Below are 15,525 nucleotides of genomic sequence, written 5' to 3'. Positions count from 1 at the left end.
TGTAGCTTCAGTGCTGTCCTCTAAAGTGAATTCTTCTGGGGGAGGGTCGCCTCTCCATGGAGTTGTGATTGGGGCCGGCCCCTCAGACCAGGAGAGGGACTAACTTGTCAAGCTCACTTTCGGTTTTAGAAGTATCAGCGCACAAGCGTACTAGTGAGTCCTGCTGGGGAAACTCTCAGAGCAACTTGTAAGCTGTTGCCCCCAGGCTTCCTTTTGGACCTTTCTTGTCTTCTCTGCATCTCATTCCTGCATTGGATCTGGGTGGCTCAGAGCTCTGCAAGCCTACATTTCCAGGCTGGATCTCCACATGGCTAGACTTGTGTCAGACGCTCGCATGGTTTCAGTCACACCTACTCTGCCTCCACTCACTCGTGCCGGGTCCTAAATGGAACTCCCCAACTCAAAAAGTCTGCCCCCCGTGTTTGCCTTAGTTCAGTCCAATTACTCAAGTCAGAGCAGGGAAGGAAATATCTACTTGGTGCTTGATATTATAGGCAGATTTATCCTTTGAAAGTGCTTATCATGGCCCTCCTTATTCAGATCACTTCAGTAGCTTTCCTTTGCCCTCGGAGTACTTAGAGACTTACAAGGTCTTACTGTGATTTGGCTCCTTATTTCTAATGACCCTACCCAAGCACTTTTCTAGGAGCCCTAATGGTATAGTGGTTGTGCCTTGGCCTGCAGTCAGCAAGGTCAGGAGTTCAAAACCACCCAAACCACTCCTCAGGAGAAAGCTGGAGCTTTCTGCTCCCATGAAGTATCGCAGTCTTGGAAACCCACAGGAAGAGTTCCACCCTGTCATAGAGGGTCACTGAGTCACCATTGACTCCATGGCAGTGGGTGAGAAACATTTCCCTGTAACGCTATGCTCAGTTTTAGCTTAGAGTCCATAGAAACATTTCCTGTGACATAGCCCTATATTCCAGTTTGGCTACCGTCTTACATATTTTCATCTCAAAAACTTAACTGCTAGCAAGGTGACTCCCACTCAGAGCAACCTGAAAGGACCGGGTAGAACTGCCCCTGTGGGCTTTCGAATTGCAATTCTGTAGGGATGTAGAAAGCCTCACCTTTCTCCCGTGCAGCATCTGGTGGTTTTGAATTGCTGGCCTTGCACTTAGCAGCCAATAGTTAACCACTATGCCCCCAGGGCTCCCATATTTACCCGTACCGCCTGCGTTTCATTTCCGTCGGCTCATATCCTGTGACGGTCTCTGGGCTCATCTCTTTCTTGACTGGACAGGAAGCTGTATGAGGGCAGCGTTGGTGCTCGCCTTCTTCATTTAGCTCTGGTGCCCAGCACTTTGCCCAGCACATAACCGCGATTCTTTAATTATGTGTTGCATAATTGAATGAAGCATCTGTAGCAGTGGATCATTAAAAATCTTAGTGAAATTCACTAGTTGTCATCATCAAGTTACTCAAGTTGCTTTAAATCCTAATTCTCTCAATCTTCATTTTTTTTTTGGCCATTTCTGCTTACACACCCATCTTTCTCAATTAGATTAGTGGTTCTCAACCTCCTAATGCCACGGCCCTTTAATATAGTTCCTCATGTTGTGATGACCCCCCCCCACCATAAAATTATTTTCGTTGCTACTTCATAACTGTAATTTTGCTAGTGTTATAAATTGTCATGTAGATATCTGATATGCAGGGTGTATTTTCATTGTTATAAATTGAACATAATTAAAGCATAGTGATTCATCACAAAAACAATATGTAATTATATATTGTGAAATAGTTATTTCTTTTAAAAAAATTTTTTTTGAAATAGTTATTTCTAATGACAAATGAAATTTTGTCTTGAAGCATGCTGTTGCATGGGTAACAGTCATCATGCCAGGTACTCGTATGTGGGTGTATCTGCATGTGGGTGGACCTGCCTGGAGATGGATAGAGGAGCGGTGTCTCAGTTCCTAAGACAATCGGATATATATGTTTCCCAATGGTCTTAGGCCACCCTTGTGAAAGGGTCATTCGACCCTCACAGGGGTCGCAATCCACAGGTTGACAACCGCTGCATTAGATGGAACTGTGCTCCGCCTCCCCGCCTTGGTCTGTATTATCCATTTTTCCATTTATGCAGGCATCCATCTGAGAATCAGTGTTGATTCACTTCATTTTTGTATCCACTCTCTCCAACCAGCCAGTTGACTCTCGTGAGTCTTCCCTGGAAATAACTGTGGTACCCATGGCTGCTTTTCCAGCCCCACTGGCACCCTCTAAGCTCAGAGAGGTAGTAAACCAGGCTGGATTGCTATCGTAGGTACCTGGCAGGCCTGTGGGCATGAGTCTCTCTGCATCCACCCTGTCTTACTTAACATTGCCTGAGTTATCTTCCGAAAACATACCCCTTTGCTTAAGATTGTCTCGAGTAAATTCTCATTGTTTGTTGGATGTGCCCAAACCCCTGACCTGACTTCCTTCTCATCATCAGCCCCAATTCAGTCAACTGGGGTTTATCTTTTATCTTTACTTCTCCCTTTTCATTGCCATTGCTCCTTATATATTAGCGTGTATGTGTATTTATAATAAATTGCCTCCTGACTGGTGTTGTGATGCACTGCCTCTTCCAATTCATCATATGGGCCATTGCCAGAGTAACCTTCTTAAAATGCAGCTTCAATCATGATACCGTGCCCCGGCCCCACACACTATTCAGAAATCTTTTATGAGACCCTGTACCCAAGGGTTGTCTTCACGGTATAGCATTGCAGCCAAGGCTTTCTGTGTTCTGCCTCCACCCCCAACGCCCAGTCTACTTTTTGAGCTCTATCCTTCCCTACTCTCCCTTCTAGGGTTCCCAGAAATTCCTAGGTAATGGAAGCTGACCAGTTTGGAGCACTGTTTCGTTTTCTCTGAATGTAGCTGTTGGTTTCCTATTGTCATGCTTGCTGTCCAGCTGTTTACTACTGCTAATCCGTCCCGAGTACTGAATACTGCCTTTGACACGCCACTTCCACCATATGGAATTTTTACCACACTAGAGCTTCTGTAGTTTTTAAAGCTCTGGTGACACCCTGGTGGCATAGTGGGTATTCAGTGGGCTTATAATCATAAGGTCAACAGTTTGAAACCACCAGCCACTCCTCAGGAGAAAGACGAGCCTTTCTATTCACATAAACAGTTACAGTCTCTACAACATACAGGGAGCCTATAGAGTCGCTGTGAGTTTGTCTTAATGGCACTTTTGCTTTATTTACCTTGGAACTTTAACTGGGGTGTGTACTCTTTGAGGCTGTAGTAGTTGCTAAACACCGTGTATGTATGCGTGACTTATTCAGTGACCACCGAGATGAATGGCTATACGTGCTTGCTGTCCTAGCCCTGGTGGTGTGGTGAGTTATGCATTGGGCTGCTAATCCCAAGGCAGTAGTTTAAAGCCACCACACTGGAAAAAGATGAGGCTCTCTGCTTCTCTAACCATTTTCAGCCTTGGAAACACACAGGGGGCCGTTCTGCCTTCCTATAGAGCCGACATGCGTTGGAATGGGCTTGATCGACTTGTCAGTTGGTTGTACTGTGGTAGCCCGCTTGTTGCCCTGACACTGGAAGAATTACACCAGTATTTTGAATGCTGGACGGGCTACCCATGGTGGACAGGTCTCAGTAGAGCTTCCACATTAACACAGACTCGGGTGGAAGATCTGCAGATCTACTTCTGAAAATTAGCCGATGGAAACAACATAGATGACAGGAGCACACTCCCCATCACTGGCTTTGGACATATGTCATCAGGAGCGATCTACTGCTAAAGGAAGGACATCGTGTAAGGGTGTGGGGACCCTTGAAGTGGATCAGCACCGTAATAACACCAATGGACTCAAAACAGTGAAGATGATGCTTCTGTCCAAAGGTCGTAAGTCTGAGTCCACTCAGTGGCAAATAACAATGGTGCTGTTCTCTTTGCACGTAGTTGGATCAACTAGATTATTTCAAGAGAGCTTTGATGGTTTCAATAAAGCTAGTAGCAGTCTTGCAACGGTTGCTAATGGAAAATCTAAAAATTTAAACTCACCTTAAAAAGGCAACTCATTCAGTGATCCAGCATAAGAGTGAGCAAAGTCTAGTTCAACATATGCTTGCTTTTGTTACAATCTGCAAGCTGAGAATGGTTTTTACATTTTTAAAGATTTTTTTTTAAAGGAATGGTATGTGACAGATCATCTGTGGCCCACAAAACCTTAACTATGTACTGTCTGAACCTTTGCAGGAAAGTTTGGCCTCTGTTCTAGGGATCTGCTACATCATCCCTCCCATTCGGTGGACTTATGAAAGTACCTCTCCCTGCTCCCTTTAAGAGGCTGTCACTCTGACGGGTGCCTGTCCCTTCTACAAGGAAGAATGACTAGACCTGGCTGGCTACAGAAGAATTTTGAGTGACACACCAATCTCTGTGGGCTCTTTGGCACTTGCAGTATCTCACAAAGATAACCAGATACAAACGAGCCGTGTCTTTCCAGTATAATCCCTCCTCAGCCATCTGTCGGAATTGCACATCTGGTGAAGTTCGGTGTCATTCAGAATGGGGCTTTTAGCATATTTCAAGAATGTTAATTGCTAAGTGGCAGCTGAAACAGAAGGGTTTACTAATATATCCTCGAGTTGCCTTAAATGTACATGGACCCAGACTTTTCGAACTGGAAAGGGTCTTGGAGAGCATCAAGTACAGCATGGTCGTTAAGAATGCGGGCCCCGGAGCCAGACTGCATGGCTCTTCTGCTTAATCCTCTCGGAGTCACAGTTTCCTCACCGTGAGAAGAGGGGTAATAATAGTTCCTGCTCCACAGGATTGCGCGGGCATCACGTGTGTGATACAGGGAAGATGCTGACAGCGCCGTTCGGCTCACTGCAAATGCTCATGAATGTCACTTTTGCTTGTATTTCTGTCCTTTTTTTCGTTAACTGTTTTTATGATACTTTCTCATTTTATAGTGTAAGACACTGATACTCAAAGCAGTTCAATGATTTTCCTCACTGATACAACAGGCCAGGTGGATTCAAACAAGGAGTCTGCCTTTCACGTCAGTGCTCGCTCCCTGTTGTAGTTTGTTGCTTTTAGCTGTGTGTTAGTGTGTGTGGATGCTTTCATAACAGTGAGAAAACCAAACATCAAGTAGAAAAGGCAAAGTGGAGTGGCGTCAGTCATATCTCTTAGGAAGCTTCCTAAGTCTACTTCGAGCGCCTTTCTGATTTTAATTTTCCAACACAGTCTTCAGTCTCTGGCCTCTCCTCTTTCTCCACCTTGGATATGTGGATGATTTTCACAGCCATGTTTTTTTCTTTTTCCCATTGATGTAAAATTCATCTAAGATAAAATCAGACACATTAAACTGTGTAACTCAAAGGCATTTAAGCACCACCTCTGTCATCACGTCCCAAGGAAACTCCAGACTCAGTAAGCAGTCACTACCCATTGCTTCCTTCCTCCAGCCTTTGGCCAGCCACCAGTCTTCTCGCTGTCCCTGAGGAATTGATCGAATTTAGATGTTTCGTGTAAGGGGAAGTCATATCCTATGTGATCTTTTGAGCATGTTTTCAAAGTTCACTCATGTTGTTGCTTGCCTCCTCATGTCATTCTTTTTTGTGGTGGGATAGTGGTCCATGTGTGTCGATGCAGAAGGACATGCGTCTTTAAGCTTCCATTTGTGCATGCGTGTGTGTGTGTGTGTGTGTGTGTGTGTGTGTGTGTCTTTGTCAGATTTTGGTAGTGAAGTAATGCTGTTCTCTCTCTTCTCTTTTATGATAGAATTCATAAGTGGAACTGTCTGGACTTGTACTTTATTATTATTTTTTTGTAGGAAGGATTTTAATTGCTTTATTAAAAAATATGTCCAGGGCTATTCAGATATTTGTTTCATCTTGTTTCAGTTTTTGGCAGTTTTTTTTTTCAAGTTTGAATGCATCTAAGTTGTCATGTGTTTGCATCATATGCTAACCAAGACTTCATAGCAGTTTAAACTCATTCAGACACGGCCAGCACAGCAAATTTGGAACAGACCTGAATTTATAAACTGTGGGTGCACCAGAATGATAACTGGAATGGGGAAAATTAGGGGTCAAAGCCCTGGAATGGGAGGCTCACAAGAGGCAGAGTGAGCCCTTCCAGGAGCCGGATGCAGGCGACTGGAGGGTTGCCAGGACTCAGGAGAGTGCCTCACTCAGAGCTGCAGCGCTGGCTTCAGTCTTTGGCCGAGGCCCGTGCTCTCTTCTGGCCGTGCTCGTCAAGGGGTTTAGCTGCGATGTGACGTGCATGCTGCCTCGTTCTCTAGGAGGGAGAGTGAGTGTCTAGGACGGCACCCACCATGCCCTTTCTTGTGTCGCTCGTCATTTCAGTGCACCCACGTTGTGTGAGCACGTGTGCTTTTACTTCGATGGCCATGACTGAGCCAAGAACTGGTTTGAAGCCCTGTTGTTAGCAGAAAGTCCCTGACATTCTTTCAAAATCCTTTTTCGGTTTTTAAAATTTTCATTGTGAATTGGGCGAAGGCTTACAGAATGAGTGAGTTTTCCATTGAACAGTTTAGCCACATTTCGTGTGGAGACCTTGATCGCGGTCCCGCAGTGTAGTACTATTTGTTACACTTTCCCCATTTCCTGCTTACATGTCTCCTAAATATCTGTTTACTGTCTGTAGACACACTTTTTTAAATGCTTATAGAGTCTTTACTATATACCTTTTACTTTATGAATATTAATGCCCTTAGTCCACACAACTTTTGAGGTAGATGCTATTATCCTATCGTCTTTTAGAGGAACAAAACAAGGTTAAACTAAGAGATCTTGGGTGCCTTGCTCAAGATTACAAAGTCCTTGTATGAGCCCCAATAAATTGATTAAAAAAAAATAAAATAAAATAAAGGGTTGCATTTGAACCCACTTGGTTTGGGGCCCAGAGTCTTTTTGTTTTTAACCACTATTTAACTTACTTTTCTCAAATGATGGAGATACTAACTGGTTGTATTCTTTGCATGGAATTGGCTGTGTTGCTCCCACCACTTTTGTGCCTCTGTGCAAATATTTGTTTCTGGTATTCCAAATTAAAACTTGGAAACCACCCCCACCCCCTTCTTCCATAAAAACATTATAGATGATGGCTAGGCAGAGTTGACACATTAATTTTTTAATAGTATTTAATAATACTCTTTTTTTTTTTAATCCATTAAAAGACCTCTGGGCTTTCCCTGAGAAGCAAACCACACTCTAGATCATAAATTACTGTTTCTGTGGGGAAGTGACTAGAAGAGACTTATTTTAAACTTCAGTTGCCTCAAAGCTTAGACCTCTTTTATATAGAAACTCATTTGGACTTTTCTTGAAATGCTAACCATTTGAATCTCCCGCGGTGTTTACAAACCATGACGAAAATAGACAGAAATCTCTTGATGAGTTTGTGCGCAGGCTGCTTTCACCCGACTGATCAGTCTGTGGGCTCCTGTCTTCCAGGGTCACCCACACGTTCCGAAGACCATCCTTCAGGTGGATCAGAACTGTGTCCGCAATTCCTACGATGTCTTCTCTTTGCTGCGGTAAGAAACGGCCTCCTAAGCTTCCTGAAGGATCTTCCTCATATGAGTTTGTGACAGTTTAGTGGGAGGAAATGGATGAGAGCTTTAGAAGCTGTTCTTCGGGCTTAGCATTTTTAAGTGAGAGCTTCATAAATCTTGTAGCTACATAAGACCTCTCTTTCACAAAGCTATTGGGAAGCCATTTCCTTTCTCTGGAGGGCGAGCGGTGGAAAACCTTCGAATGGACATGAGCCGTTTGGGGGTTTTCTGCGCTGTAAAGAACAGCAGCCGGTGAGTGGAGGTTTAAACGCTTCAAAGACATAGCAACCACAGCATCGCGAGGAAAGCCCTCCAACAGGGCATATCGTGTTGACCTGCTCTTCGTCTTAAAAGGATCATGTTTGGCAAGCCAAGTGAGCTTTGTGTGAATCTCATGATCAGAAGCTTAAAAGCCTCTGCTCGCTATTTTTCATAATGTCTGGGCTTAATTCGGAAAGATTTAAAATCTGTTTTAATTTTAAATGTGGTGCATCATCAAGGACATATTTCCCAGGAGGCAGGCTGCCACAGTTCAAACTAAAGCTAACGGGGACACTCGTCCTAAGTTCACTCCAGACTGACAGATTATTCATAGGAATTTAATTTGGGCAGAATTTCGCATGTTTACATAACACATCATCAATTTTAGACCATTAGGCATCCGCTATTTATCTACTAGAAGAAGAGTCCAGAAGGATGATTGGGGAAATGGCTGTTTTATAAACAGAATTTAATGGCCCTTTCCTTTGTGAAGTGCCTGCCTTATTACACATGATGGTAAGGGATTTGGTTACAACGACTGTGTAAATTGTTTTAAGGGACAAGGGTTTCTGCCAAATTAACCACATACCTTTGCTTAAATTTTGGTTCTCATCTGAGAGGTGCTTTCACCCAGATTACTTTAAATAAACGACAGAATAGACAAGATTTTATAATCAGTAGTAGAGATAGAGCGGGAGGCGTCACATATAACTCATATATTTGAGCTTGGTTATATTCCATTTGGGGTATATTGGATTTGAAGTATTTGAAAAGGTGATGTCCAGAGATGGTTTGAGGTGTGGGAGCAAGCCACTAATAGTTCTTGGTGTCTGTTTCCCTCTCAATAACGTGAAGGTTTAAATAGAATTACTATAAAGATTTTTTTCAAGCCAGACTGTGTGTGTGTTGCTGTTATTGTTCTTGTTGCTCTTTTGGGGAAATGAGTAGACTTAAAAGAAAAAAGAATACAAAGTCAGGGCGCAGAGGATAGATTAGCTATCACAGAACCTAAAAGAGGAAATAGAGTGGGTCCGGGAGGTCCGAAAGCTTTGTGATGTTACAAGTGCACAGAATCTTTTGGGAGAAGCATAGGTGTTATAGAGAACGCCTTAATTATCTCAGGCTTAGTTTTAATTATGGAGCCCTGGTGGCGTAGTGGTTACAGATTAGGCTGTGATCCGGAAGGTCCGCAGCTCCGTGGGAGAAGGCGGGGGTTTCAGTGCCTGTAAAGAGTTCAGTCTTGGGACTGCACAGGGACAGATCTCCTCTGGCCCACAGGCTCACTAGGAGTCGGCATTGGCTCGTTGGCAGTGAGCTCGGGTTTGGGTTTTGGTTTTGATTATCCCTGTTTATGCTAGTTCGTTTTATCGCTGGTTCTTCTTAAGGTGGTGGTACTGCAAATCGGTACCATTTATTTACAAAGCATTTTCATAACGACTGTCTTTTAAATGGTTTTTCTGTTCACAAAGTGAGGATGATAGCCCTTTTTTTCTTTTTTTAAGCATAGAAACTGAGGCCAAGGGGCTTTAAATGCTTTAGCTGTTGGAGGGCAGCAAGGTCGAGCTCGAGAGGAGGCTGGAAGGAAGGCTTCCTGATAAGTGAGGATTGCAGACTCTCATTGGCCCTCCTTGACCAGGGCCTCTCCTGTGCACATTGCAGGAAGCCTCACTACAGCCTCCTCAGATGACAGAGGCCTTGAAGACCATGTCGGTGTGGTCACCGCGCGCGTTATTTATCATGAACTGTACAATGATTTGGCTCGTGGAGGGTTCCTTTCTCCGGTACCTTCTAGATTTCTCAGGCCTGCCAACAATTCAGAACGCCTTATTAACAGTGACGTCCTCATCAACTTGGTGTAATTCAGTTCTAACTGGTAACATTCATATTTTTTTGTTGGTGGGTGGGGCATCAGATCAAGTGTCTATCAGCCAAATGAATTGAGCCCAGGACGTCTGGTTTGGAACTAGAAACTTTACCTGGTCTTTGTGTCAGAGTTAATGAGTTAAATAGGGTTTTCTCTGATAGTCCCCTCAGATAGCAATGCAGAGGAACATCGTCTGCTCTAGGAAATGCCTTTTCTTCTTTGTCCCTCAGTTATGATGCGTCATAGGTGTTCAGTCTTGTCTGGGGCTTATGTTTAATGCTTCCTGCCCATCTGAGTGTTGTTAGCGCGTGTTTCCCTGAACTTGGAGTCTCTCGTGGAATCCAGAAGAGTGGCTTGTACTAGTTGATGTTCAGTAAATGTTTACTAAAGTGAACTGAAATAAATGATCGTTCAAATTGGAGTTAGGATTAGAGCTCAGGTCTCAGAGGCTGTTTTTGAGAATATATTCCAGTCAAGAACCGTCAGTGGTATGCTGCTAGTAGGCGTTTGTTCTCTCGAGCCTTTAAAATGTGCAAGTATTACCGGAGAAAAAGGGGTGGGGGGTTGGGGGGGTGGTGGCGACACTTGACCAAGTCAAGGGCTTTGCAGCAAGCACTGGAGGCCAGGAAACAAACCTCTTTCATATGGGTGTATTTTGCAGGAAAATTAACCTGAGGTCTCATTCATATACTTTGGCCATAAGTTAAAATTTTAGGCTAATTTCAGTGTTGTCCAAGATGATTCTAAATTTACATGTAGTATGCATGTTGGAACTTGAATTTTTACATTTTCAAACCTTGGGAATCCCTGGATTAGGGGTTCGTTTCTGTGCAAGCAGACATTTAATTAAAAGCCACACTGCTCGTTTACAGTGGTTGTTTTAATTTTAGATGTTCACCACAAGGTGTCAACGTTGCTCTTTAAAAATGGAAATTCTATTCATTTTTATCATTTGAAGTAAGAATACTAGGGGATGTCTGTGGAATATAATGCAATGTTGTAAATTGTAAATAAGCATTCATTTTTAGTAGAAAACTTTGTCTTTCATTCTTTTTCCTTCTAGGATAAGGAGTTTTTCCAGATTTATTAGATAGCTATCTGTTTTGTGTTATGTTGATTTTTAGATTTTTTATTCCCCTGTTGCTGAAAGACTATAAAGATGGTAAGAGTGACAGGGTCGGGCATACAATGTAGAATTCTCATCATGTTGGGAGGAGCCCTTGTGGTATAGTGGTTAAGCATTGGGCTAACCAAAAGGTCAGCAGTTTGAAGCCGCCAACAGCTCAGAGAGAAAGATGGGGCTTTCTAATCCTATAAAGAGTTACAGTCTGGACACTCCAAAACATTTATTTTGAATTAGGCTGGTTGCCTCCTATTGCTATTGAGACATTTTACCTTCACTGTAGCCCTTTACTACTTTCATATTTGGAGATCTTCATATTATCCATTCAAAAAGCCTTTGTCTGACTTTGCTTTCTAAAAATCTAGGTCTTTGGTTTTTTTATGTTGTTTGTTTGTTTGTTTGTTTGTTTTGGAGGGTTTCTCTCTCTCACTCTCTCTCTCTCTCTCTCTTCCCCATCTACTCAGCAACATGAGTGTTGCTTCTCCCCAAAGCCTTCTTGAAGCTTCCACTTCTAGAGACTTCACCAAAACCTATGATTTGGGGGCCTGAAGAAAATGGTATATCCTTGGAAACGTCACCTACTGAGGCACCCTCCTCGGACACTGCCACCTTTCCTCTCCCTTCCTCCGTGGACCTGCTTCTTCAGGACAGCCTGCGTTTTTCCACCTGCCCGGTTCTATAGAGAAGAGCACAGAAGAGCACGGATAGTAAGGACCAGGGCAAGAAACAGAAGGGTCCAGCGAACCCTGTTCTCTCAGACCCAGCTGTGTATATTCACAGACCTGTTTCAGAGACAGAAACACCTCAACCTCCAGCAGATGCAACTCCTGAATCTGAGCTACCATCGTTGCTACTTGTATGTTGCTGCATTTTGGTAATAACAGTACCAAAATGGCTGGCTGATTTCCAAATATTGGTACAAATAAATAAAAAAATATCCATTTTACATTACAAAGAAATAAAGGTGGCAGTCTCAGAAACTCACAGAGGCAGTTGCACTGCCCGCTATGAGTGGGCATTGACTCGATGGCAGGGAGTGTGGTGTTTGGGTTAACCCTGGTAGGAGACAGTGGGCATGAACTTGAGCGACTTTTGCCCTCAGAGATAGAAAGATTGCTTTTGTTGTTGGAAAACTCGTTTGTTTTTCCATTTAAACTTCCACCAGGGGATCGCTACATTACCGTCCAGTAATCTTGGCTCCTGACAACCCTGAAGTGCGCAATAGAACCGACCCTTAGGGCTTCCAAGCCTCGGAACCTTTCCCAAAGCAGACAGCCTCACATTTTCCCTGGGAACCACTAGTATGTCTGAACTGATGACCTTGTTTATAGCAGCCCAGTGTTTAACCCAGTGTGCCACCACGGCTTCCTGTCGTGAGAAGACTTCAGAAACGACTCTTCATTGAATGCACTTGCCACTGTTGTGAAAATCAGTTGGCCAAAAATGAATGGGTGTACTTCTGAGCTCTCAATTCTGTCCCATTGTGTTACATGTCTGTCCTTAGACAGTGTCATGTTGTTTTCATCACTGGTCTTTTGCAGCAGCTGCTACCGTAAGGGAAAATACCAGGGCACAAATGGTTTGTGCTCAAGGGTGGTGGTTGTTAGTGTGAGGTGCCATCTGGTCGGTTCTGACCCACAGAGACTTTATGCTCAGTCGAGTGAAGCAAACTCAGATCTGTCTGTCCTCTCAGCAGTCCGCGATAGTGTCGATCAATGTTCTTCTCTGCCACCACAATTCAAATGCATGGATCCTCCTAGGGTTGTATTCCGTGTCCAACTTTCATTTGATTATGAGGCAATGGAAAATACCATTACTTGGGTCAGGCACCTTAATCTTCAAACTAACATCCTTGCTTTTCAATACTGTATAAAGAGATCTTGTGCAGCAAGTTTACCTAACGCAGTTCGTCTTTTGACCTCGTGACTGCTGCTTGCATAAGCATTGATTGTGAACCAAAGCAAGACAAAATCCTTGACAACTTCAACGTTTTCTCCATTTATCATCATCTTACCCATTGGTCTATTTGTGAGCAATTTGGTTTTAATCCCTGGTGAAGGCTGCAGTCCCTGATCTTCGCCAGAAAGTATAAGTCCTCCTGCTTCCAGGAGTGTCCTCTGCCTGGTGCAGGTTGTTAATTAGCCTTCCTCCAATCCTAATGCCACGTTCCCCTTCACAGAAGCCAGCTTCTCTGACGATCTGCTCAGCATACAGATTGAATAAGTATGGTGAGAGGATGCCGTCCTTTCGCACCCCTTACCTGATTTAAACCATGCAGTTGTCCTGCTCAACCACTGGTCTAAAAATCAGCTTTTTGAACTCGCCCAGGGACACAGTGAGAGAAAGGTCTAGAGATCTGCGTCCATAAAGATTACAGCCAAGAAAACCCTATGGGGCAGTTCTGCTCTGGAACACATGGACGGGGTCACCTCGAGTCAGGAGCAACGTTGAGCAGTGAGTGTATAGCATGCTTTGTACTGGAAGTGTTAGTTCTCCTACCTTTTTCTTCTCTTTCAAGATTTGCTTGGGCTATTTAGAGACCTTAGTGTTATTGTCGTTCTTTTGGTTTAAGGCTCCAGTAATGCACTTAAACTACAACTGAAATTGGACATCTTTTCTTGACGTCATTGGCTATTTGCAATTTGTAAATTTGCCTATTGATTTACTTTATCTTATTCATTGCCCAAGCTGGCTATGAATAGGGAAGACCAAAAAGGAACTGATAAATTTGAATTGTGATAGTGAAGAATATTGAAGAGAAAGCCACTAATCTGTCTTGGAAGAAGTACAGTCAGAACGCCCTTAAAAGTGAGGCTGGAAAGACATAGCCTCGTGTGCTTTGGACATGTTACCGGGCAAGCCAAGTCCCGGAGAGAATGTCATGCTTGGTGTAAAGTACAAGGGCAGCGAAAAGAAGAAAGCCCCAATGAAATGGACTGACTGCTGGCTATCCTGGGTGCAAACAGCACAACTGGTCTGAGGATGGTGCAGGCCCGGGCAGTGTTTCCTTCTGTCGCACAGAATTGCTGGGGATTGAAACAGGCGTGACAAGCTCGACAGTAGCATCATAACTTATTTTTAAGTGGAGTTGTTTGCCTTTTTTCATGCCATGTGAGGATTCTTTGATATTTTCCTTAAATCTGTCAATTACATTTCAGCCTGTGTACCCTTCCTCAAATTGTTTATTATATATTTCTAGTTTTTCTTTTATATCTACTGGGCTTTCTGTCTTGTTTTATGAGGCCTCCCCTTTGCCCTGATTTATATAGATACTTTCTAAATTTTATTTTTGAGATTTGTGGTTTTTTAAAATGAAAATAACTTGGTATTTATTCTTAAATAACTTTTAAAAAAATCACTGCTATTTAGTTGACTCCAACTCATAACAACTCTATAGGACAGAGTAGAACTGCCCCTGTGGGTTTCTGAGACTATAACTTCTTTTTTTAGTAAAAAGTCTTGTCTTTTTCCCATGAAGCGGCTAGTGGTTTCGAACTGCTGGTTTTTCGGTTAGCAGCTCAACACATAACCTACTGTGCCAGCAGGGCTCCTGTATTCTTAACTATATTGTGTAAATATTTCATATATTTTAAGGTAGAGAATAATCTTCTTTACAGACCATACCCAGTTGTGCCAGCACCTCGCTTTTTCCCCACTGAATTTGAATACCACCTTTGTCATATATTAAAAGCTCTGATGTACTGGAATCTGTTTTGAATTCCCCATTTTGTCCTTCTGTTCTTTGTGTCTGTTCCTTTGCCAGTTTCAGATTGATTTAAGTACAGTGGGTTTTGGTATGTTTAATATCAAGTAAAGGAAGTCCCTCTTGCTCGTCTTTCTGTTAATACTATTTTTGGCTATTCTCAGAACTTTATTCTTCTCTATGAACTTTAAATGTATTTTGCATCCTAAAATGTAACTTTTATTGGAATTCTCATGGGAATTTTGTATTAATTGAATTTTTTGGTAAATTTTGGAGGAGCTGTTATTTTTATTAGTATTCTCATTTGAGATCTTTGTGTTTGTTCATATTTTATCCTTTCAGTAAAATGTTAGTTTTTTTCATATGGTCAGGTACCAATCTATTAAATTTGTCTTTAAATGTGTTATGCTTTTTACACTGTTTTATATAAGTTTTTCATTTCCATTTCTGGCTCTTTTTTTTTTTTACTATAAGGAAAAATCTATAGTTTTAGGAAAATGTCATATTTGATCACCATCCCCAATTATTCTCTTTTTTAATAGTTTTTTTATCTGTTTGGTTTAATTCATCCATATATTAATATCAATTAAGGCTAAGTTTATATTTCCTTTTCTATTGTGTAGACTGATTTTCACATTTTACTAGACCTGCTTTTGCTAAATCTAGGATTTTGAAATATTTTAAATTTAATAATAATTAAAAACAAACAAACAAACTCACTGCCATCGAGTCCACTCCAACTCACAGTGACCCTCTAGGACGGGGTAGACCTGCCCTGTAAGTTTCCAAGAAAGCCTCATCTTTCACCCCTGGAGTGGCTATGGTGGTTTTGAACTGCTGACCTTGTAAGTTACCAGACCAATGTGTAACCCACTATACCACAAGGGCTCCCTAATATTCTAAGTAGCTCTTCCTATTTATTTAATATTCTTATTAAGAATAAACAAAATACCAATTTATAAACTATCAAGGGCTCATGAGGGAGGCGGGAGCGGGGAGGGAGGGGAAAAATGAGGACCTAATG

General features: G+C 42.5%; 1 protein-coding gene across 2 annotated transcripts in view; it reads left to right on the top strand.

The window, feature by feature from the left end:
- UVRAG (UV radiation resistance associated) overlaps window positions 1-15,525 on the top strand; it is a 289,183-nt gene that overhangs the window by 69,598 nt on the left and 204,060 nt on the right. For both annotated transcript variants that reach the window (XM_004708836.2, XM_045293121.1), the window contains exon 6: window positions 7,450-7,532. In XM_004708836.2, coding sequence (XP_004708893.1) covers window positions 7,450-7,532 — 83 coding nt within the window. The remainder of the gene's footprint in view (window positions 1-7,449; window positions 7,533-15,525) is intronic.

The sequence above is a fragment of the Echinops telfairi genome, unplaced genomic scaffold, assembly GCF_000313985.2.
Source record: "Echinops telfairi isolate 266 unplaced genomic scaffold, ASM31398v2 ScPeMD7_1713;HRSCAF=2227, whole genome shotgun sequence".
Lineage (NCBI taxonomy): Eukaryota > Metazoa > Chordata > Mammalia > Afrosoricida > Tenrecidae > Echinops > Echinops telfairi.
This window is presented reverse-complemented; position numbering and strand designations above follow the sequence as displayed.